The sequence below is a fragment of the Oenanthe melanoleuca genome, chromosome Z (assembly GCF_029582105.1).
Source record: "Oenanthe melanoleuca isolate GR-GAL-2019-014 chromosome Z, OMel1.0, whole genome shotgun sequence".
NCBI classification, from domain to species: Eukaryota; Metazoa; Chordata; class Aves; order Passeriformes; family Muscicapidae; genus Oenanthe; species Oenanthe melanoleuca.
Genome location: NC_079362.1, coordinates 61,878,401 through 61,902,722, shown reverse-complemented (window position 1 = coordinate 61,902,722; position 24,322 = coordinate 61,878,401). Strand labels below are relative to the sequence as shown.

General features: G+C 37.2%; 1 protein-coding gene across 1 annotated transcript in view; it reads right to left on the bottom strand.

The window, feature by feature from the left end:
* The window catches only part of HCN1 (hyperpolarization activated cyclic nucleotide gated potassium channel 1), a 191,075-nt gene that overhangs the window by 16,163 nt on the left and 150,590 nt on the right, over positions 1 to 24,322 (bottom strand). Inside the window, exon 6 of the mRNA XM_056513653.1 lies at positions 3,938 to 4,178. Coding sequence (XP_056369628.1) covers positions 3,938 to 4,178 — 241 coding nt within the window. The remainder of the gene's footprint in view (positions 1 to 3,937; positions 4,179 to 24,322) is intronic.

The window sequence follows — 24,322 nt, the reverse complement described above, 5'->3', positions numbered from 1 at the left end:
TTAATGTTTCTACGATTCTATGGTAATTTCTATTGAGGGCAACCTTATTTCCTCCCATATGAAAGCTGTGTGAGAGTCAGTGTGGGAAGTTTCTTTTGTACTTGTAAAAGATGTATCTATGACTATGCTGGTAGTGGCAGCAATTCCATTTCTAATAATATGGAACTAGGAGCAAAATTTCTAATAATGGGGAACTATTAGCAAACAGAGAGTAAAAATGAGGGAGGATATAAAAACAGCCACTGATGTTTCAAAGAAATAAGATAGATACAGTTCAATTAAAAATAAATATAATAAAAGCTGCTATAGAGTATTAAAATCCCAAGATTCTTCACTGGTAACTGTGGCTTACACCATTTCACTGATGTTGACTATATAACTGCACAGTATAATGGAAATTAGTTTTAGGTGTTCTTCCTTGTCTAATTCCTGTCCCTTTGATAAAAAATCATTTGAACTTACAATGTGAGTAGTGATTCTAAGGTGAGGCAGTAAAAAGTTACTGTTCTCTGCAAATGCCAGCAAAATGGTAGGGGGAATAAGGCCTATTGAAAAGGATAGCACCAGAAACTGCTTTCAAATTCCTACTGCACGTGGAGGAGATAGGTAGGATGGTAATGTCCTTCAACCAGCAGTCTGGAAAAAACCCACTTATTGGGATGGGCCTAAAAAATGCTCCTGCGTACAAAGTTCAAGAAGATTACATTTATGAACACACATCAAGGTCAAGGGACACAATGCTCTTCCCACAGAAATACCAAGGAATAAACCACAAGATCTTTGTGGTTACAATATTGCATTTCCTCCTTCTCTCCCAAAAGGAAAAACCAGTGTGCACAGTCAAGGAAGGAGGCACTCAGTACTCAAGCCCTGATCTTTCTGTTGTCACCACTTTGCATGTCCCTCAAAAATGAACAGAAAGTGTACTGCAGAGATATAGTCTGATTCATCTAGTCCACTGGTGGTTATCCAGGCATATTTTTTTTTGAGAAGAATTACCAACCAATTGTAAGGTTTATTTAGCTTCCTATTAGACCAGATCTAAGCATGTTTTTAATTAAAAATAAATATTAACAAGAGAATTTAAATGTCCAACATCAGTGCTCAAACCTCAAGATACTTCCTCTTTTTTACTGCAACTTTTGGTTTTGCAGGTTTTCATTCTCCCAGCAATCTCCATTCAGATCACTCCCAGAGAGACTGCTTTGCTTCCTCTTAAATCTTAGCTTTCACATTAATCTCTAGTTCTCCCAAACTTAAGGGACTTTTTTTATACTGGTAAGGCTTTTTACCTATATTTTTTTCCCTGATATAATGCTGGGACAGAAGTATTTTACATGTTAGGAGTGGTTTTCCAATCCAAGGTAGGATGCTGGTGAAACCTCCACTGTTCTGGAGGTGAGCCTACAAATCTCTCCAGAGCCAAGGTCCCCAGATAATTCAGCTCTGGAACACACCTGACAGATGTTAGCATCTCTGAGCCAGGACGAGGAACTTTCAAAACATAAGACATTTAAAAATTGAAAAATGATCTGTTTAAGCATGGCACCCTGTCACCTGTGTGACCTTTGTTTTGGGAGCACCGGTGTTTATATTGATGTATTTTGTCAGACCTGGGAGCTATACTGGTCTCTTGTTACAAGTAGCATCTTAAATATAGTGTCAAACTTCAGATTTATCATGCATCCATTAAACAACAAAAGGGTTATTTGTCCTAGGATTTGAATGCAGCCTTGATCTTCCAGTTTATTCTTTTATCACTATGCAATATTCCTTGTGCGTGCTTTGGTCAGGAAGCTTTACTCAGATTCTGATATGTGCTCCACAGAAAGCAGGCGCTCTCCAGAGAGATGAGAATTTTAGACCGCTGTTTTATTTTCTGCTTTGATAATCCAGACCTTTTCAATTCACAGATACCTGATTTGCAGTTTGTTTTCTCTCTTTTCAGCTGCAGTCATAGAATTATAAAGTCACAGAATGGTTTGAGTTATAATGGAGCTTAAGGATCACCTAGTTCCAAGCCCCTTGCCATAGGCTGGGATGCCATTCACTAGATCAGGTAGCCCAGGGCTCAGCCCAGACTGGCCTTGAACCTGTCTGTGGATAGGGCATCCACAGCTCCTCTGATCCAGACAGGTCTTTGTTCTCCCAGCTGGAAATACACTTCTGGAAATTCACAATGTTTTGCTACAGCAGATCTGAGCCACGCCACTCTGGGGCTTGGGGCATTTCCTCTCTCCAGTTCTCTCTCCCTGTGCACTTGCCTTTTTTCACCTCTCCTCACCCCTCCATGCTACAGCAGAAGTTATTTACCTTCTGTTTTCCCCAGCAGGCATTAACACCCATTTTTGCAACACCTGTCTCATCCCAGCTGCAGTTTGGATGAGCAAAAGTGCTTTGGTTTGCAGTGTAGTAAATTCCCGTAGTGTCTGGATATTGCAAGTAGCTTATTTTTTTTGTCTGCATTCCTGTTAAGAAGGGTAGCAGTTGAACAGGATGGGCTAAATAGTTGTTTGCACTGCAACAACAGGCTGACAGTTATGTAAAATACTTTCATGTGCAATCTCCTCTGATCCTCTGCTGGTTCAGAGGAGTATTATGGCCAGATTCAGCACGCAGGCTCTTGCAAACTCATTTTCATAAACTAGGGCACTGCTAAGCATAGAGGAGACCAAGAGCAAGGTTGCTCTGTTTCCTCATCCTCAGCATTTACCTTTTCTTTCTGCTTAATCTCCTGTCTTCAGCATCTACAGTTTAATCCTGTGGGATAAGCACAAGACCTCTTTACCCAAGTGCTTCTACAAATACTGGTGATACAAATCACCTTGCAGAGGCTACTTCAGAGTGACAAGGTCTTCTGGTCAATCAGTAGGAGTTGCTTTAGGGTATTATTCTAAAATGGGATTAGTTAAGTAACTCTACAGCCTAATTGAAACGCTGAGCCCAATTCACTTTTCTTAGCTTCCCCCTTCCGTGGCACTGATTAGGCACTCAATGGAGCATTTTCTGAAAGCCATTCAGGTCAGTTATGGGATCATTCATGGAATTCAACAGCAAATTAATACAATGTCCAGAAACCAAAACTCTCATGGGCAGCAGTGGTACACACACAAATATTCAAGCAGCTTCTGAAAACCAGCCTTTCTGCTGCTTGTGGAAGCAGACTCCAATTCTATTGCACAGAGATAATTTACAGTCACAGGCAGCAACTATTGTATATCATCAATTATTAATTATTATTGTAAGAAAAGCAATTGCTTTCATCAAAATATAGATACTCAGATGCCTTCATCTAAGCAAATAACTATTTTTCATTAGTATTACCAGATTAATTTAATTAGGATTAAAATTAATGCCTGATTTTTATTAATATACATCAGTTAGAGAGCTACCTAGTCAGACAGGAAGTCCCATTTCTTATAGTATATATTGGAAGGATAAACATTGATGTGTGCTAACATTCAGTGACAAAGCACTAATAACACCTTGAAGTATTAATGAACTACAAAATACCCCATGTAAAATAATGCCCCTTCTATTCATAGCTATTGTTGCAATTCTTACTGTGATTTTTACCTTTAGATTTTTGACTCAAAAAAGTGTATATTTTTTAATTATTAATTTTGCCTTTAAAAAGCTGTAAGTTTGCTACGCAAATTATTATATTTCTATTTAAATATTTTCTGCTAAATAACAGCAATCTTAATTTAAAATAACTTCAAAATTCTGGAGGGTCATACTGCATTTGTAATAGCTGTCCTCACAACAGTAAGCAGTTTTTTTCAGAAAAATTTTGCACACTTTTCACTGCATTTGAATTGTCTAGATAAGTGACTCTTAGGTAATTTATTCAGAAGTTTCTTTTTGTGTGTTATCTGTATGTGTTTTGTTCTACTGCATTCACTCCAGTGTTACCATTCATTTTTTTCCCACTCACCTCCAAAGTAAGAGCCATCTGTCAGCTTCAGCTCCTTGTTGGACTTGGTGATAACACCAGCAACACCATGTTGAATGAAATACATCTTCTTACCCACAGCCCCTTCTCGGATAATATAATCTCCAGGTTGGAACACCTCAAATCTCAGTTTGCTTAGCATGGCAGTCACAAAATTTGGGTCTGCATTAGCAAAAAGAGGCATTGTAGCCACCAGCTTCCGACAGTTGAAGTTGACAATCTCCTAAATGGAAAGGAGACAATAATAATAATAATAATGATCAACAAATATGTTCCATATAATTGGCATTGAAAAAAAGATGCTGTACTTTCTTAACAAAGAATTTCTTAGTGCTCATACTGGACTTTTCTCTGTCTCTGTGCTTGCTTTATAACATATTTTCATCAGTTTCTAGTGAAGTGATTGAAACAAAAGTGCAGTCTGACTTGTATTTCTAAGGTTAAAGGTTTTCTTCTTCTGGTGACTTTTCACATTTATTATTCCCATTGGAGTTTAAGGCAACAATGTGACAGAAAGGTAAAAATTAAATAGGATTAAATTAAATCAGATTGGCTGTTGCAATAACTATATGAAGTGATGAAATTATGCAAGTCCTGTGTTTCCAAGTATTACACCGGTAACATCTTTCTGTTTTGAACATAACCAGTGGTAATATAAATACATATTACAGTTAGCTAGTTGAAATCAATAGAAAAATTCCCAGCACAGTTTCTAATTAATTTCATTAACACAGAGACATACATTACTGCCCTTTAAAGAGCGTAGACTCCTATATGAAGAAAGCAGTGCTATTTTCCTAGGGCCTTAAGGATTTGTCCTCCCTGCATTCATATTTACAGAGAACACTATGAGCACATCTACATAAAAAGATTAGTACCAAAAAAAAATCTGTAAATGTCCTACTTGCTTTAAATTAAAAAAAAAAAACACCTAAAAAAACCCAAAACAAAACCCTATGAACAATTTATGAAATATTTTCAAGCTTATTCTTGCAGACCTTACATTATATTGAGACATCAACATGGTCAGTTGCCATTACAGATTTAACATTGTATTGAAAAACTGAGACTAATCAGTATTATACGTGGAGAGGGGCTCAGGCAGACAACATCTACTGAAGTAGCAAACCCAACATGACAGGAAGAGCAAATATAATCATCTGTATATAAATGCAAACAGAGCAAATACAAGAAAAATACAGCCAGCAGTCACTTAACTGCTTTGCCTTTATTGTCAGTGGAGTACCCCTAGCATTTCTTACACTAATCTAAGGTCTCAAGATTGATATAAAGGAGACATTCCACCTACCAGCGCTCTCCTTCCCATGACTGCATTCCTTCTGGAAGCAGATCTTTCAATTCCCTTTGCATCTGCTGTCTCATATATCTCATATGTGCCATGCAGACAACTCTGAGCATGAAGCTCAGATATCCAGAAGCTCAGATAATCCACTGATCAGACAAATTATTTTCCTCTCCTAGTCCTACAATGTAATGTCCTGCTTGTAGACATGTAGGGAAGTTCAGGTCATTTCACACCATAAGCAACAAAACCATAGTGTGTTCTTCAAATCAGTTCCCTTGCATCTTGGAAAGGTGTGGGAATGCCCCTCTGAAGGGAAGACATTTGCTACTGAACTAACAGGCAAGTGCATTAAGAGTGAGGAGAGTGAAGAAACAACCACCTTTCCCTGAGCAATCACAACAAATAAATCTAGTGGGATTTAGAAAAGTAAATTGGAACAAAATGTCTCACCAGGCACCCTATGAACTATGCAAAAAACATGGTGGATTTGATGCAAGATATCTTCTGTTTGCCTGAATCCATTATCTCAAGTTTGTGAACTGCCAGATAGGTGACATACAAATCTAGGAATACTGCTGAGTCAGTAGAGGGGTAATGCCAAGATACCCCTAAGTATATTTTTATGAGGCAGTAAGTATCATAATGAGATTCCAACTTTCTAAAGCATGAAGAGAAGTTTGTTTTCCTTCTTGTTTAAACTCCACATTTCCTAGTAAAGCTCCAGCCATCACCTCCCTCCCAAAGGAAAATTATTTGCTTCTCCCACTGCTAGCAGTATGGTGGGATCCCGGAGGAGCCCAGACTACATCCTCTGCTCCCTGTGAGACTGCCTTGCTGCCATCTCCACTGATGCTGGCAACAGCTATTACTTGTCTTGTCTTGCTGAGGGACTTTTCAGTAGGCTTGCTGCTTGTTTTCTGCTTCTGAGAGTCAATAGCTTGTCTCGCATGCCCAGGAGGCAGAGAAAGGAAATTACTAAAGAAAACAAAAATTGACTGGAAATTATATAGAAGCTGGTGGGGAAGCACAGAAAAGGCTGGGAGAGTAGAAAGCTCAGCTCCAGTCAAGATTAGGAAGAAAGAGTAGAATAGACTTAGGTGGAGTAGTACTACGAAAGAGAGAATGGGAGGAAAACAAAAAGAAGGAACACAAAGACCTAGAAAAAATAAACAGAAAAAAAAAAAAAAAAAAAAAAAAAAAAAAAAAAAAAAAAAAGGCAAGAAGCTTGACTTTAAAAACAGGTTGAGAAATGGAAATTGCTGAGAAGTGAGAACACAGGAACACAAAACCTAGAGAATAGGTGTCTGGAGTGAAAGCTGAGAAGTAGGACATATGAAATAAACAAAAGGGAAATTGGAAAAAAAAGAGAAGTTATCTGAAACATATCTTTAACAGTATGATAGGAGAGATTATGATATATAGAGAGGGGAGAATTGAGACCTGCATGACTCCTTTGTGCAGACTCAGTCCTACCCACCCAGAAAGAAATTAATCTCATCTTGGGAATCCCAACAAAACATACCCTTGAAAGAGGATTTCACCCTTGGAATCTCGTGTCCTCTTATGGCTCAATCTTCTGCCCACTTTTCTCTCACATTATGTAATCTGTATCTGGATATACCCATGTATACACACACATTATCCTGCTCAGCCTGAGCTGCCTAATGAAGGTACCAACATAGCTACAAAACCACCCTGCTGAGGTAATTTCAGCTGTTATTCCTAGTAATGCATTCATTTTGTTGATTAGTTTTCTGTGAAAGTTTGTGCTAAAGTACAAACTTCCCTTATTTAAGATGTTAGAAGGTGGAAAATTACCAAGGGAGAAAGAAATGTGTCATTTTTAAGTGCTTTGTTTTTCTTTAAAGTGTTCTTTTATTTAAATATGAGATCATTCAAAGCAAGTAAAATACATTTCCCTGAGTCTTAATCACAGGCAGTTCTGCAATTTCAGGTTCTTGTGTATTACTTTAAATATCATCCTGGGGAGAAAGAAACAGTAAAGATTATGAAAGTGTTTTATATAACTCAGAAAGTACTAGGAGAAAAAGTTCTGTGTTTTGAAAGAGAGGTAACACAAGAACACACTGACAAATTAAGGGTTGACATTTTGTACAGAGAAAAATCTTTCACTCATATTTTTCTTTTAATTCTTTGGAGCTAGACTGGAAACAGTCTATGCTGCCCAATATGATATCTTCATTAAATGAGATTTTGCCTCACCTCTATTTGAAGAAAATAACAAATGAAGCTTGAAGAAGGGATTAGGAGCACGTTATATAGCTGAAATGCTTAAAGAGCAAGAATGAATCAGACCTAGATTGAGCAAGTGTTGATATATTCCAATTGCTGGTCACTTACACAAGAATTAAGTCAGAGATGCAATGGTCTGCTATATACAAGAGATTGGTTAGGTAATTACACTGGCTTCTGCTCCTTTGTAGTATATTGGATTTATTACTCATCTCGAATTTCCTGGATTTTTTTTTCAAATTGATGTTAAAGCATCAGATATTATCATTTTGTGTGGGTTCAGTATTTCTTGATGGTTTCTCTGAAGCATCTCAAGATGTTACAGAAGCAGTCATAAGGCTGTCCCAGCTGTGACTGGAATTCTCTGATGGCATCTCTAAAAGTTTTTAGGACCACATTTCCAGAAGATTTTTAGACGGATTGTAGTGCTTTTAGTTAGACTGACTGGAAAATCCTGTTGCCACAAAAAAGGAAAAGTTATTGAATGATCTGTTTGCCTGAAAAGTTGTTTACTTTTTCTCAGTAACCCAGTTGAACTAATAAAAGGTACTACTTCCATCTACAAACTATGTTCTTCTTATGTGTAGGCCATTTAGAAAAATAGCTTAGCTTTTTAGGAGACTTCTACAAACTATTGCAAAAATCTTGCGTGCAACTGTAACAGAGCATTTTTTTTCAGTGTTCCTTTACGTTTTGCTTTCAAAGGACACAAAACTAAATCAGTCCTAATTTCTTGATCATTGGAAGGAGGAAATCACTTTACTGAGAAAATTATTTTTTTCTCTTAGAAATAACGTGCAAATGAAAAGTTACTGACCCATCATTAAGAGAGAACTACAGGAAAAGGCATTATGTTTATGGATTTGGGGTTGTTTGAGCAGGATAGATATATTTAAACCTGGTTTTAAGGAAATATATTCTGTATGTGTTCATGTTTTCCTGTAATTTTTTAACCCATTGGTCAATTATAGTCAAGTTTGGCAGAAAAGAGGCATCTCACTGATACTAAGTTCTCACAGGTTTTATGACAGCAGGCAGTCAGGAGGACTAGGATTAGTACCCCACTGAGGGAATGACTACATCATTATCTAACAACTTGTTAAATGCCAGAAAATCTACATGTGGCAATGGATGCAATATTCTTCATTTCTGGTGCACCTGAAATTGTTCAAATTGCTTTGACACATTCTGTTTAATCATTTTACTCAGTGTATGACGTAAAAAATAAATTTTGCTCAGAAGCCTTTCATTTAAGTAACAACAACTATGTATATTTTTCTCCTTGAATGGGATTGCCACAATTTTCCATTTTTCAATTACATTGATCAGTTTCAACGTAGAGAGCTCTGCTTAAGTTTTGCTTAGAACATGGTAACTCTTCCATAGTATGTCTAGAAATGTGTCAAGAATCATTATTCTTTTTCCTTCAGGACTTGGTGTTTTGTCATTTTGGCAATATAACTGGATATTCCTTGTGTCTGTTTTAGAAAAGCTCTTGTGTAGCCCCTTTGGTTATATATTTTAAAGGCCAAGAATGTCCTGGTTTGAGGTAACCAACATATCTGACCTACAGACAAAGCCAAAACCTGAATAAAGCCTCTGCTCTCTAAGGCAAAGAGAGTCCATGGAATCTCAATTGCCTTGAAAACCAGTGACCAGCTTGTCTATTTACATTTTCAAAGCCATCCAGTTCCCAAGATCCCCAGTAGACCTGGATAAAGTGTATCCACGTGCAGAAAATTTGCCATCCAGCTGTGAGATAAGCCTAGGCAAAATGAGGGAAGCAATACATAGGCTTTGCAGCAAGACAATGAATGAAATTCCAAGTCCACCAGCACTGACAGGACTGAATTAAAGAAGGGGTTTTTTTCTGTCTAGCTCTGCTCAACTCAGATTAAGACAAGTCAACCCTAAACAGAGCACGTTACTTGGTATTGCTGCCTTCTAAGAGAAAGCAATTTTTTTCATGCATTTGCAGTCAGGAGGGATGAAGATTTGACCAATTATATTTTCTTGGCATAGTTGACTAAATGTTGGCCTTCTGCATACTTTTGTGTCATTCCTTTCATGATTAGAATTTTCTATTCAACTCCTTATATGCATTTTTCATGCTTCAGTACTATTATTGCATTAAATTCAAATGCAGACAGAATAATCCTTTTGAGGCAATATGGTTCAACCAAACCTCCAATAAAGGTGAAAGATATCCATCTTCTTCACAGCTTGTTAATTGATTTAATGGAGCTTAAGAGAAACCAGTTCTGTGCATCTCAGGCTCCTCTTTGGATTGTCCATTATATTTGGAGATAAAAAAAGAGAAAAGGAAAGAAAAAAAATACACTATCCACTTGTCCATTCATCCAACTCTTATACATTTTCTAACTATTTTAAAAAGGAATTTAGCTTTCATCTCCTTCAATGTTCTGAAATGTTAAATGCTACTTAAGCTTGTTTTCCAGAGGGAAAAAGGATGAGAGGCTTTAAAATGGGAGCAGCAATACAGCCAATGTCTTAGGACAGTCTGTAAAAGAGAGATAGCCAGTCTAACTTCAAAACCCTGAGAAGTCCTGATAATTCAGAGAAGTACTTAAAGTTTGGGACATCTGAACAGTCTCTACTTCTTCAAGGTTTTACCTTTTGAGCCAGAACCCTTTGAATTCCACTGAACAAATTTTCTCTGTGTATGCTGTTTGGAAAAAACACCCACAGTTTATTACAGAAGGTAATGTAGAATTAGTGCTGTACCATAACACCAGTTGCTGTAGAGACTGTTCTGTCTTATTAACTGAATAAATAAACTGCAATTTTAAAAAGTATTTAACAATCACTATTTCAGTTTTCTGCCCCTGAGTAACTAAATATCTTCATTCCCATTTGTGTGTGTATACACTGGAATGTTAAAATTCTTAATCCTATACAGTTTTTTAAAAATAATATCTTGGGGGTGTAATTAGGGCTGAAATCTTTGTTTAGCAGGCATTTTAAATATTTCAGTCCATTATGTCAATGAGAATACAGATTTAAACACATGTACTTTAAAACTGTAGCAGAAAATGAATCCTAAGAGACATGAAGTTGAAAAAAATCTTATCAGCATCAATATCCTATTGGTATGCATATGATTATCCATAATTTGTGTTAGTGCATGGAAAAGTGGAACGAGTTAGACTTCATGTTTGCTTGATAATGAATGAAGAACCTCTCATGTTTTTCTAAATATCACTTTCAGTGATTAAGAAAGAGGAGAATGTTTTGCTAATAATCACAAAACTTTGTCCAGCCTGCTTGCTCACAGGTTAGTCTGTGAGGCAGCACTGCTTTTCCACTGCCTTTGGAGACTCCAGTCACCTCCTCCAGCTGGTGATCTGCTGCTTCTGGAAACTATTTTCACTATTATGCATTTGTACTGAAACTCCACTTGCCATCACCAATCAATATGTGGTTGACCTTGTATATCACCTGTGTGGCAGCTACTATTTTTTAATACTATATACTTCAAAATAACCAGTTCAATTGTGACTTACATCTTAGTTCAATAAAGGTTCTTATATCCACTAAAGTCAGTAAGTTTTAACCTGATCATCACAAGAAAAAGGGTTTTGTTTTAGAATAGTGCTGGAGAGAGTGCTGTTCTCAGGACAGTGCTTGATTCACCTGATAGCAAGGGATAGTAATTGTTCTTGAGAGAAAGAGAGAGAATGGAGCTTCACAAAGGCAGCCTGAGTTACATTTGTGTGAATTATTGGGTAAAATATATTGATTAGTGTGCTTTATTGTTTAAAACACACAGTTAGAATGCAGGACAACCTAAAGAGTTTCACTTGAGAAAGGGAAGACCATGAATAGGATAACTTGTAGATAAAAGCAGGGAGGAAGAAATCTGTGTTTGAAGCTGTCTGGGGTGACTGTCTGGGGCTAAAACAAAGTTTGAAGCAAAGAACTAGGTGGTGGGAAAACATAAACATACCTTAGAAGAAATGGAAAGCTATGGTTAGGATACAAATTTTTTGTGTTATTTCTGATTTGCACTTGTTTGATCAAGATCAGAAACTGAAGCTGTGAATGTTTTCATGGAAAGTTTATTGTGTGCTCTGAAACAGGAAAGGAATTCCTTCTGCCTTTCCAACTCTCCCTCTTTTTTCTCTCCACCCCTCTCCTGTCCCCCATGTACTGCAACCCAAATGGCCAAAACTGAGGAAGAACTGAGTTCTCAAGAGAATGTGCTTTATCTACACCCTTATGTGTATGGTTTAGTTGACACAGTAGCAACAACAACCAGGAAAACAGTTATTTAAAAATCAGTGGTGATTTGTTCACCGAGCTATTTTACAGCTCTTGAGCAGCTCTGAAATACTGTTATCCTGTTAATTGCTAGGTTAACACTTACTCTTCTTATAATGAATTAAAAGCCCATTGGTTCAAAGGCTCTCTCTATAAATTTATTAAGTGGCTTAAATTAAATCTTACTGATTATACTGGATAAATCCAGGTTAGCTGAACTTGAAATATCTGCACTGAAATTATGTTTAGTGTTTTTAAGTACAGTTAAGTTTGCATCTAATTTGATTTGTAACTATTCAATGAAGGCCTCCTCTACATTATGTGCAAGAAACATCAACCTCTTAACTCTACCTAAAACACAAAATTTAGACATTGTTAGACAATGTATATTCCACATTTTAAAGTGGAAAAAAAGAGCTTTTATAATGAATGAGAATTACTTATATTTCATAGGTAAATGTGTGACAGGACCCTGAATGCCTATATGTGTATGTGCTGGAATATTTACAATGCCAGCTATAGAGGTACAGATCTATATATAACAGAAGGATATAAAAAGAAAGATAAGGAGGATGCACAATCCCTTTCTAATTCTGAACTCGGCCTTCGTCACTGCTTTGCAATGGGAACTGGGACAAGATAATTGTAATACCATTTGAATTTGCCTTCTAAAGGAAACTACTGACGAGGGTGCTGGAGTGGGATCAGGTGCAACGGCTCAGTGATCATATGTTGTGAGTAGCAACTTGCAATATAGGTGTAAGAAGCCCATGACCCACATTCAGGCCCCTGCACCAGAGCCCAGGCAGGCAGAAGTAGAAAAATACTGAAAGTGCTGATTCTAGAGCCCTGGTTTACAGTGAAACATGAGGATGATGCTCAGTTGTAAGGGTGAGACATGGAGAGCTGGCTCCAGAAAAGTTAACAGCAGGTCATAAAAATGAAGATGAAGTTTCTGGGAATAATTTAGTAGAGTGTCAGCCAGACAGCCCTCAAGACAGAATTTTCTTGAGAGTACCACTTTGGCTAATATTGGTAGCTGCAGGGAAAATAGATTAATAGATGGCAAGGGAGTTGTGAAGAGTGGAAAAAATTCTGAGGAGGGCAAATGTTGACAGCAAAAACAGCCTCAATAGCAGATCATGTGGAGCAAAGAGAAGGCAATCTGGCAGGAGTAGACTAGTCAACGTGTATTAGTAATAACACTAGAGCAAAAGTCAGACTTTAAACATGTAATAGTCAGACACACTAAATAATGCCATGGCATTGGAGTAACCAGGAGCCAAATCATGGTCAAGACTTGACAGATCAAGGATGCACCAGGACATCCTCACAATTTCTACATCCTGAAAACTTATTCTATAGAACATGGAGAAGAGGCAGCTATGTAAATAATACACAAGAAGCCAGGGGGGATACCTATAGCCTTATGCTGTCTACATTTACTACTGTTGCTCTGTTTGTTCTTTGAATGCCACCACTGAGGCCTTAGATACTTGTACTTGTGCTTCCACTCCAGGACTGGACATGCACTAAAAGCAAAGGGGCCTGACGACAGCAGGGCACTCAGAAACCACCATGAGCATCTGTGCATGAACCCAGGCAGCCATGGGATTCAGTTCTTTACACAATTTTAATATTCTTTTTCAAAACAATTTCAATTCATCTGCTTGCCCAAAGTTCAAAATATATTTAATATTAGTAGCATTTAATTACATTATATACATATATATATATATATAATTTAATTGCACTCTTAGTGAATTAAATATAGACTGAGGTTTATTTCCATATGAAATATATTCCTCTAATTTATTCAGAAAGTTCTTCAAATTCTCTTTAGACTATATCTTAATCTCTACCTTTATGAATAAATTTATCTATATTGATTTTATATCATAGGAGGAACCCTAAACCCCTTGTAAGTACAATTCATTTTAAGGTACTATATTATAAATATAGTCTGGTGGTGTAGGACATATGTACTGAGAAATATGTAGAAAAAGAGAGACCATATCAGAGTACCTAATGCAATATATGCACTTAGTACTTTGCAAAGATATCAACAGAGTTTTACACAGCATTCTTCTCACACAGACATCCTGGACATGTGTTTGCATGTATGTGTCAGAATATATGTGTGTATGTATATGTATGTATGTATATATATACACACATATATATAAATGTATATAATATATACACATATGCATATATATGCTCTCCCACACATGTATTTATATGTGTACATGAACATACCTGTATGTCTACAGATGTACGTATTTGTACATAAAATGAAAAAAAAATTCAAAGTGTAACTAATTTATGTGTCCCGTTAGAACTGTATTTCAAATTAGATTTAGTTATCTAATTCAGAGGTTGATACAACTCACGTAAGAGTTTGTGCTTGTATAACCCAAGTTATAATCTCCAAGCAAAGAGGTGAGAGGAAAGAAGATTCTGCTCCAAGTCCCAATTATGTTCTTTGGAAATGAAATGTCCTGATGTTCTATATTCTTCAAGGACACATGATCTGAATCTATTTTCAGCGAACATCTTCTCACATGGTGGCCTAAAAATAGGCCAGCCATGAACTTTAAATAATGGCTCAGGAAGGGTATTAACCTCTTTCTCACATTCTAAGTTTGTCCCATTGCTCTAAGTATCAATATTATGAAGAACATATCTGGTGTTAGAGAATGACAAAGCAAGCTACGTACACTCCATTTCTGCTTCTCTGCAGATGTCTTTGCCTCTTAATTCCCTTCAAGGTCTGTTATATAAATTAAGCTGTCCACACACAATACTGACAGCATTTCTCTTTCTGTAAGTAGTGAATCTGTTTTCTGGCAGGTGTTGAAAAGCACAAACTATTTCATTTCCAACCATGCAGGGTGGGAGACTTACTAGTCTTGGTGAAATATGGATGATTGTGGAAACTCATATTTTCATAAATACACAAGTGTTTATTCAATGTATGGCAATGATTTGTACATTGAGTTACTCAGTTTTTGTTTTTGAACTGTGGATATTTGTATCAACTGCATTTCCCAAATAATCTATTAAAGCTCCCATAGCATAATGCAAATTTTTCAAATTTTTCTCAATAATTCTGCTCTTTTCTTACTTTTCTAAATAGAACACCAATACGTTGTTGCTTCCTGATTTTCAATTTAGTAAAAGAAAAAATCCTCACAATGAAGTAAACTTAAGTTTTTAATACATGTAAGGGATACTCATGAGATCACAAAAATAATAGTTTTCAGTTGCCTAGTGATCTAATGACAGCCATACAGGCTCAAGTGAAAACTGCTAATTACAAAGAATGTAGCTTTTCTTTAAACTGATATATTTATCACACAGGTATTAATTTTATCCACAAAATATTTTAGCGGCCTAGCAAAGCACCATCCAGTGCTTCAGTGAGTGCACAAACATGCAATGATCAGTTCATAAACTTGCAACTGTCCATGTTTTAGGGCACCTCATTTGTATCCTTTCAACCAACCACAGAGTTTTTTTTCTTTTCACAAGTGAGAGAAAAGAATAATGGATTTATTGAGAAGAAAATTAACATAGACTCCACAGAACAAGCTAGGAGATTAAAACCCTTTTCAGGGAACTCCTTGTCTACTTCTACCAAGGCTGGATCAGGACCCAGGGCTAGTCTGAGCCAGGACTGTGCAAAGGTATTGTGAAAATGGAGGTGGGGACAGATAAAAATATTGCCTTGATCTCGGGCCAGGAGCTACCAGGAAGTCTGTACCTGTACTCACAGTGTCAGACTCCACATTTTCCTCCAGCTTTTAATTTCACTCCTCTCTGAGACCCTCATTAATCACTAGAAGTATCACATATTAAGTTCTTTCAGTGTTCGACACTTATCTTTAAATGAAACAAGTGTAATTCAACACCTTGTGCATCCATATCTGTGCTATATTTCATTATCTGTCCATTTATAATAATTTCAGAATTTTTAATTCAATTTCCATTTCCATTTAATCCCTTACATAAAAATTAATAATCAAAAGAGATTAGATTTTAAAAATACTATTTTGGAGCTGTAGAGGAGACTACAGATTTTTCAGGTACAAAAAAAAATCAGTATTTCAAATTTGACTTATTGGCAATAAAATTTCTGGAGAAAAGTTATTCATTATTTGCCTACTGCATTGTCTAGGTAACAGTAACAATACAAAAATACAGATTAAGCAGTTTCCTGCAGGTTTCAAAGTAATGTACAACTTTTGTTTTTTTGTTTTTTTTTGTTTTTTTGTTTTTTTTTTTTTTCTCAAGTAGCACTAGAATGAAAGTAAAACAATGATTTAGCATTACCTTGAGGTGCAAAATTTAACTTGGATTATCTCCCACAGCTTTAACTAGGTTAACCATCCCAAATCATTGGTGGGAAATTAAGTTCATAAATGTGCGTTCAGGACAGATCTTGTGCTCTGTTGGTTTTTGGTCTCCTTGTCTTTGCCTTTGAGATCACATGCTTTTAAAGGCAACTACAGATTTATGCATGGGAAGTGCTGTGTACCCTTCTGTATGCTGTTACTACCATAATGTGCAACTGAGTGCATAAAAATAGGCACATGCATTTGCTTCTGCATCAAACAGTTCATGGCATATTTATTTCCTCTTGCTGGAGGTGAGTCACAACTGATCTTTATTTGTGGTGACTTTCATGGACAGTGGCACATTTAAAGGGTACCCCCTTCAACACAGAACCTTTTGTATTGCACCCCTGCCACAGCATTTTTACTGGTTTCAAACCAATGTGCTTCAAAAGCCTTTAACCTGCTTTCTGAATTTAAATTCCACAGTGCAAACTCAAGGAAAATATGTTCACTCTCACCCACCTCCATTAATGAGATTTACAGGAAAAGGATCTAGACATGTCTATACTGTGCATCCCTGTCTTGTCTGAAATATGTTTTCTACTGGAGTCTTGGCTGCATCCTGCCCTCTGCTTCTCCCTCCCCCGTCCCATGCTTTCATTATGGAATGCCATGACTTTTTATTGCAGAAGTCAATTAAGAAGAAATGGGGAACCCTGGTAGGTACCAGGGTGCCAGATCCTGCATCTCCTAATCTTGATTTAAGAGAGACAATGTAATTTCCAGGTCTGCATCAATAATTTTAATTTACTTATTTTTTCATTTACCTTCAGTTATTCTCTAAAGAGTTCAGAGGAACATATTTTAAATTCTGCTGTTTTATTGTAATGGATCCATAGTCGCAATTCAAGGATTAGAGCCAATTGTAGCTAAATAAAGCAAAATTTTCCACTACCAAAAAGGATGTGTTTACCTAAGAAGAACTATCTCAGGAGTTATTTGAAGTATGTTACTATTACTATTTTGACCTCAAATAGCAATACTATCTCTAATTGCAATAGCATATTCAGACCTTAGAGAAATGAACATGTTGTGGCAGGCACCAATTTATAGCAACCTCTTTTGGCTTTCACCAGAAACTACATGGAGATTTCAAAAAAGTGCTTGCTTCTTTCCATTCACTGCCCTAAGCAGCACCTTGGCATCAAGCAGCTGAGCAATTCCTTGGTCTGTTAAAAACTGAGACATGACAGACACTTGGAAGTGTGATCTTGGGATCTTGGGCAGAATAAAGCAATGGGTGAATTTTGTCTCTGCAGGACTGCTGCTATTCTCTCATTGTACTGGACCTGGTGCAGTACAATGATACAAAAATGTTTCTGATTCTGCTCTTCAGATGCCTGCCTGAACAGCACTTCCAACAGGAGCAGGCACAGACTGGATTTACAGAATCACAGAATCACTCAGTTGCAAGAGACCTTTAAGACCATCAAGTCCAACCCATGCCCTAAATCTCAACAGGACCATGGCCCCAAGAACCACATTCAGTCTATTTTTAAACACATCCAGGGATGGTGACTTCACCACCTCCCTGGGCAGACAATTCCTGTACCCAATCACTCTTTCTGTAAAACACTTTCTCCTAACATGCAACCTATATTTCCCTTGACGTGGCTTAAGACTGTGTCCTCTCGTGTTATCAGTTGCTGCTTGGTGAAAGAGACCAGGCAGTTGTGGAGAGTGATAAGGTCACCCCTGAGTCTCTTCTTCTCCAGGCTAAACATCCCCAGCTCCCTCAGTCATTCCTCACAGCGTTTGTGTTCCAAGCCCCTCACCAGCCTTGTTGCCTCCTCTGGACACACTCAAGTGGCTCAATGTCCTTCCTAATCTGAGGGGCCCAGAACTGGACACAGCAGTCAAGGTGTGGCCTCACCAGTGCTGAGAACAGGGCAATAATGACCTCCCTGCTCCTGCTGGTCACACTGTTCCTGATCCAGGCCAGGGCCATTGGCCTTTTTGGCCACCAAGGCACTCTGCTGGCTCATGTTCAGTCAGCTGCTGAGCAGCACCCCCAGGTCCCTTTCTTCCTGGGCACTGTCCAGCCACACCATCCCCAGCCCGTAACACTGCAGGGGGTTATTGGCTAAAATGCAGAACTCAACACTTGGACTTATTAAACTTCATCCTATTGGACTCTGCCCAGGCATCCAACCAGTCCAGGTCTCTGCAGAGCCCTCCCACCTTCCAACAGACTGACACATGCTCCCAGCTTAGTGTCATCTGCAAATTTACTGATGAAGGACTCAGCACCCTCATCCATGTCATCAAAGAAAATATTGAACAGGACTGGCCCCAGCACAGACCCCTGAGGGATAGCACTGGTGACTGATCCCAGCTGGATGCAGCACTGGTCACCTCCACTCTCTGGGCTTGGCCATCCAGCCAGTTCTTAACCCAGCATAGAGTGCTCCTGTCCAAGCCACGGGCTGCCAGCTTTTCCAGGAGTGTGCTGTGGGAGACAGTGTCAAAAACCTTATTTTTCTGTAACATGATTTCACCTCTCTCACGACATACAGTTTGCACCTAAATAGCTTGGAACTTTCATCAAATAACTTGCCTTGCTTTATATGAAAGACAACTACTGCACAAAGAATTGGGCATTTATTTGGATTAGTATATTTGAATAGCTCATGAAAGAACTGTCATGTCTGAAATATTTATTTAACAATTACAACAAAAGAATCTTGTAGGTGCAGTAACATGACTATTCAAAATCATAACTACTGAGAAGTACTGGTGTATAATTATCTGTATTGTTGGAAGCAGTTAGATCTGGGACTTGTCAAAGCATGTCTCAGCTCGGGGTAGATTTCCTAATAAAGCATGTCAAACACAGAAAGGACTGTGATCAAAGTTTCTTGAACATGTGGAACAGCAATGGAAGTGGTTGACAATTCCGCCGCAGCACGTAGCCTGTGAATGTGCACACATCAAAGGGCAAACACACTCCCCAGAGCTCAGCAAATCAAACCACATTGTCTCAGGGAAACAGCCTTGAGTGTGCACACCGTTTGTTATCATGTCACATCTGTGGTGGAAAGTCATTTTAAAGCACAATAATCAATTCACCTGGTGATTGTCTGCCACTTGCTACTATTTTCAATTTTAAAAACTTCATTGTAGTTGCTTCTAAGAACTTTTCTTTCAGCCTTGTATAATTGGACTGCAACTTAAACATAATTTACTCAGATATTTGAAAACCACCGATTTTCTTTTTCAGCATTAGTCAAGTAAATCATGCTGCAGTATATCAGCATTTATTCTACAAGACGGACATACTCCATAATTCATTTATAACTCAGTACTCCAGAATATAACAGTTATATTTTTTCTGTGCCTCTGAGAAAAACAAACGAACAAAAAACCCCTTTAATTCACTAGTTAAAGACAAGGAGATATTTAAGTGACTTCCAATGTGACTACATCTATAATAAGTTCCTCTCTTTAAGCTTCACACTAAGGATCACTGCATATTAAAATGTCAAAAAGTACAGTGGATTGCAATGAACTGGTTACCTGTCTTTCATGAGACAAATTTATGAACATAAGTTGTTAAGGAATCAAAATCTCCAAATATTTATATGATATTTTATTGTGTTTTAATTTTTAAAAAATTATTTTCTACCATTATTTTACTGTTTGAAAGTCCATAGCCCCAAATCATGATGACTACACTGTTAAAAAGGATCAAAGCATTCTGTAATCTAATCACACCCCATTTTGGCCTTATATTTTTACTCTGGAGATGATTAGTCTTTTGTGCATAGGACTGTAGTATTGTCTAAATAAGAATAAATTGCTTTGTGATTTATTGCTTTGTGATTTCTAAAGATAAATACTAAATAAAAATAAAGTTATTAAAAAAGGAGATAAATTTTATTAGAGAAAAGGAGAAGGTCAACAATTAGGAAAGAACACAAAGGTTACCAAATTGATAATTTTAAAACTGACTTTAAAAACACAAAATATTTCTATACAAAAATACCTAATTTGTCTAAAAATACCAAACCATCTGGTTTAGGTCCAATTTTCACTCATACAAAATATAAATTATAAATCCAGTAATGGGGGCTTTCCTGCACTTTATTATGAGAGTACTTTCTTACAAGAGCTGTCACAAAATGCCACTCCTGATGCAACACTAAGTACTGTGCATGGTGCTTCTTGGAACCTTACACCTGACTCATTAAGCTGTAAAAGGTACCACAATGTACCTACATTCACTATCCCTATGGGAACAACAAAGGTCAAGGACTTCACACAGATCTGCTCAGTTCCAGAAACAGCACCACGTAAAGGTGGAAAAGCTTGTTAAAAAGAAACTAAAAGAAGCTTCTTATGGTCTGAATGGAAGTTACTGGTGGGGAGAAATAATAAGTGATACCTAAATAAATACATGAAATAATGTATTCATTACCACTTAGAGTTAGGTTTTACCATTACAACTTAAAATAAAAAGAAAACTCAATGGTTGGCAGTGATTAACAAGCAAATTAACATTAAGAACTATTTGCAATATTATAGCACCAGTATTCTTGCTGCAGACCTGGTGCTTTCACCTCTAAAAGGCTGTAGTAGATCCAGGGAAAAAGAAAGAAAATGGAAAGAAGAATGATCTAGCTTCCAAGCAAAAAGAATTAATGAGAATATGCCTATTTATCATTAAAAAAATACAGTTTAAGGATGTTATCATGTAACTACATAAAATTGTAACTGGCATGCAAAGAGTCAGTAAAAATTGCCTGTACTATATAGTTTTTGCTACAAGAATTATGGCCATCAAAACCAAAAAACATTTGGAGCTGTGTTCACTCCCAAAAGAAGGTGGTGGTTTCTCATGCAGGAGGGGTCAGGTCTGTGCCCTTTGACAAAGGATGATGTGGTTGCAGAGAGTACCTTGAATAAAGAATGCAAATAAGTAATTGGAAGAAATGTGTATTAAGGATCACCCAGTAGTCAAATCACATCAGTCTCAGAGCATCCCTTGACCTGAAAATATTGTGAGTCTAAAGAGTCATTAAGGGCCACATCATACTTTCCCTGTTCTTGTTCTTCCATGGGCATCCACCCACAGCCACTGCAGGCAAGACTGATGGCTTAAACAAAGGTCAGACCTGAGTCACTTTGACTTATACTCAGTTACAAGATGGAATGAGCAATGTACATGAATTTCAACTTTTAAAACTCAGGTGTTCTTCTGGAATATATTTCTCTTAGGTGCATGTGGGTTTTGTCATGTTTGGGTTTTTTTAACTTTTTATCTGTAGTGTCTCCATTTCATGTCACGACAGTTACAGAGACCACTTTTGGGATTAAGGTCTTCTGAGGCCTAAGGATGTTCAAGCCTTGTAGGTGGTAAGAATTACAAGTTTAAAAATGTGAAGTTTAATATCTCTGTCTGCTGAAGAACTAGAGATGATATTTATATATTTATTTATATTTATATTAGAAACATGCTAATTGTTTCTAATCACCACCCCAAGAAATGAGGGAAAGAGACAATTAATTGCAAATCCTATTAAAGACAGAATTTATTTCACATATAAACTGCTGTTATAAGATGCAGCCTTTTTTCTAAGCTAGCCACTATGTTTTCTTTACTGTGAGAGCATGTGTGTGGGGGTGGTGTGTGCAGAGGGAGCCTGGTGATTATCTTAGACTTGTTGCAGAACTTGCATGGAGCTACAGATAGGTTTGATGAATCCACCCCTGCACGGCCTCTAAGAAACAATTTCAAATCTTTCTTCTCTACCAGAATTGTAACTGCCAGGAGTCTCTTGATTATCCTGTTCTTGAGAAGATCAGACACTTATTATCAGATAAGTCTAACTGTGAAAAAGGGGATATGCTTTCCGTTCAAGTGAAATTTCTAAATTCAATGAAAAAGAAAAACCCTTACCCTTTACTGTTGTCAGAGAGCATGTGTCCTTACAATCAGGTATGCACATAACATATTGCAACTTATGGTTAATTCACTTTGCGTGTGTAGAGCTAAGAGTATCCAATTAATTGCATTACTACTGGACTAATACACCCAAATTATGCAATTAACTGGGAGAATATAGAGCTTTTCAGTCTCATAAATGTTGCCTTAGTGCCTAGTCACCAAATGCAATCTCTGTTAATGCCAGATTATCCTTCAAGGATACAGGTCAGCCATTAGTTGCTTTACTCAGCTTTGAAGCACTTAGACAGAGCCTTGTACAGTTTAAAAAAGTTCAGGATACCTTTTTCCTTTTTTTTTTTTTTTTTAATGAAGTCTTATTTAATTCCCCACAATAAACATGACTCTATTTTTATTATCCAACCAAGTTAGGCATTCATACACATGCAACAAATCTTTTCTCATATTTTCATTACTTTAATTATCCAGTCTATGAACATTCCATAAATAATGTTCAGAAGCTCATTAAAATGAAAAACCATCTTCTTTTACAAAGAAAGTCTTAACCTCTGCTATCAAAGCAGATGTCCTGCTCTGCACTGGTGTGACCTCAGCTGGAGTCCTGTGTGCAGTTTTGGGTGCCACAGTATAAAAAAGACATTAAACTGTTAAAGTGAGGGTCACAAGGATGATGAAGGGCCTTAAGAGGAAGCCAAATCAGGAGTGGCTGAGGGCACTTGGTCTGTTCAGCCTGGAGGAGACTGAGGGGACACTCACTGCAGTTACAATTTCCTTGTGAGGGGAAGAGGGGCAGGCACTGATCTCTGTGTGACCAGTGACAGGACCCAAGGGAATGCCTGGAGTTATGTCAGGGGAGGGTTAGAAAAAGTTTGGCTATTAGAAAAAAGGTTTTCACCCAGAGGGTGATTGGGCACTGAACAGGCTCCCCAGGGCAGTGGTCACAGCACCAGCCTGACAGAGTTTAAGAAGCATTTGGACAATGCTCTCAGGCACATGGTGTGACATGGGGATGGTGCTGTGCAGGGCCAGGAGCTGGACTTGATGACCCTAATGAGTCCCTTCCAACTCAGCATATTCTATGATTCTATGATTCTATAAGCATATATAGCTTTATTACTAGTTTATTACTATACTAATGTATCATGTAAGAATTATACTAGATTTTATACTAGATTTTTGCTGCTAATTCTATGTACTTTAGCTATTTTAAATGGTTGAATGATCATTTATATAATGCATAATTATTTTCCTTCCTAAAAAAAACCCAAAATTTTAAAACCTGGACAAAAAAGGTCATCACTCTAAAGGAAAGCAAAGCTGTGGAAAATTTCAGCCCATACAGTAAATTTGAATGGCTGAGAACAAGAAGTAGTGAAAGATCTGCAATGTTTTTCATAACATTTCACAATGCTATAATTACGCAGCAGTTAGTATGGTTTCTTTTGTTCTGCTTACTACAAGTGAGGAAATAATGGTTTCAGATTAGTATCTTTGTCAGAAGCTAGTTTCATCAAGCTAAATATGTCCTGTAGAGACTCTGAATGTTTATTTTATGCTAAATTCCAAGTCTAATCAAATGCAGGATTAGTTAAAAACTTAAGAAATGCAGTAAATATTTATTCTGAAGTGATGCAACCAGGGTATCTGTGTTATTACCCATTATAGACATGTGCAGTTATTGGCATGTAAAATGGTAAAGTCCATCCAATATATGAACAGCTGTGTTCCACCTTGAAAAGACTCCAATTTATTATCCATTATTTACATCAAAAAGACACTACCTGCACTACTAAACTGCACATACTGAAGTGGTAGCTAAAACAGAATCTGAAACTATTAACTAAGCAAAATACCTAAGTGAAGTTTTCAGGCCACAGTGCATAAACCAGTTATCAGTTCTTCATTTTTCTCTTTCTTTTTTTTTGACCTTTCTCTGGAACACTTTTGTGTTTTTAGCAGGGCAGTGTGCAACTGGATTGTAGCTAATTTTTTGTTATATAATAGAAAGAACAAAGAAGACCTGCTAAGTACAGCATAACCACAGCAAAATCAGAAGCCACTCCTTCCATGAAATTTTATTCTTCCTTCATGTTTTTAGGCACTCATTAATTTTTGACATTTTGCATGCTTGATCTCTCACCAAAAGTGCTTTTTGTTTTTTATGGTTGACCAAATTTGCCTTTCTACTTCTAAGCTGTATGAAAAAAAAGGAGGGAAAGGGG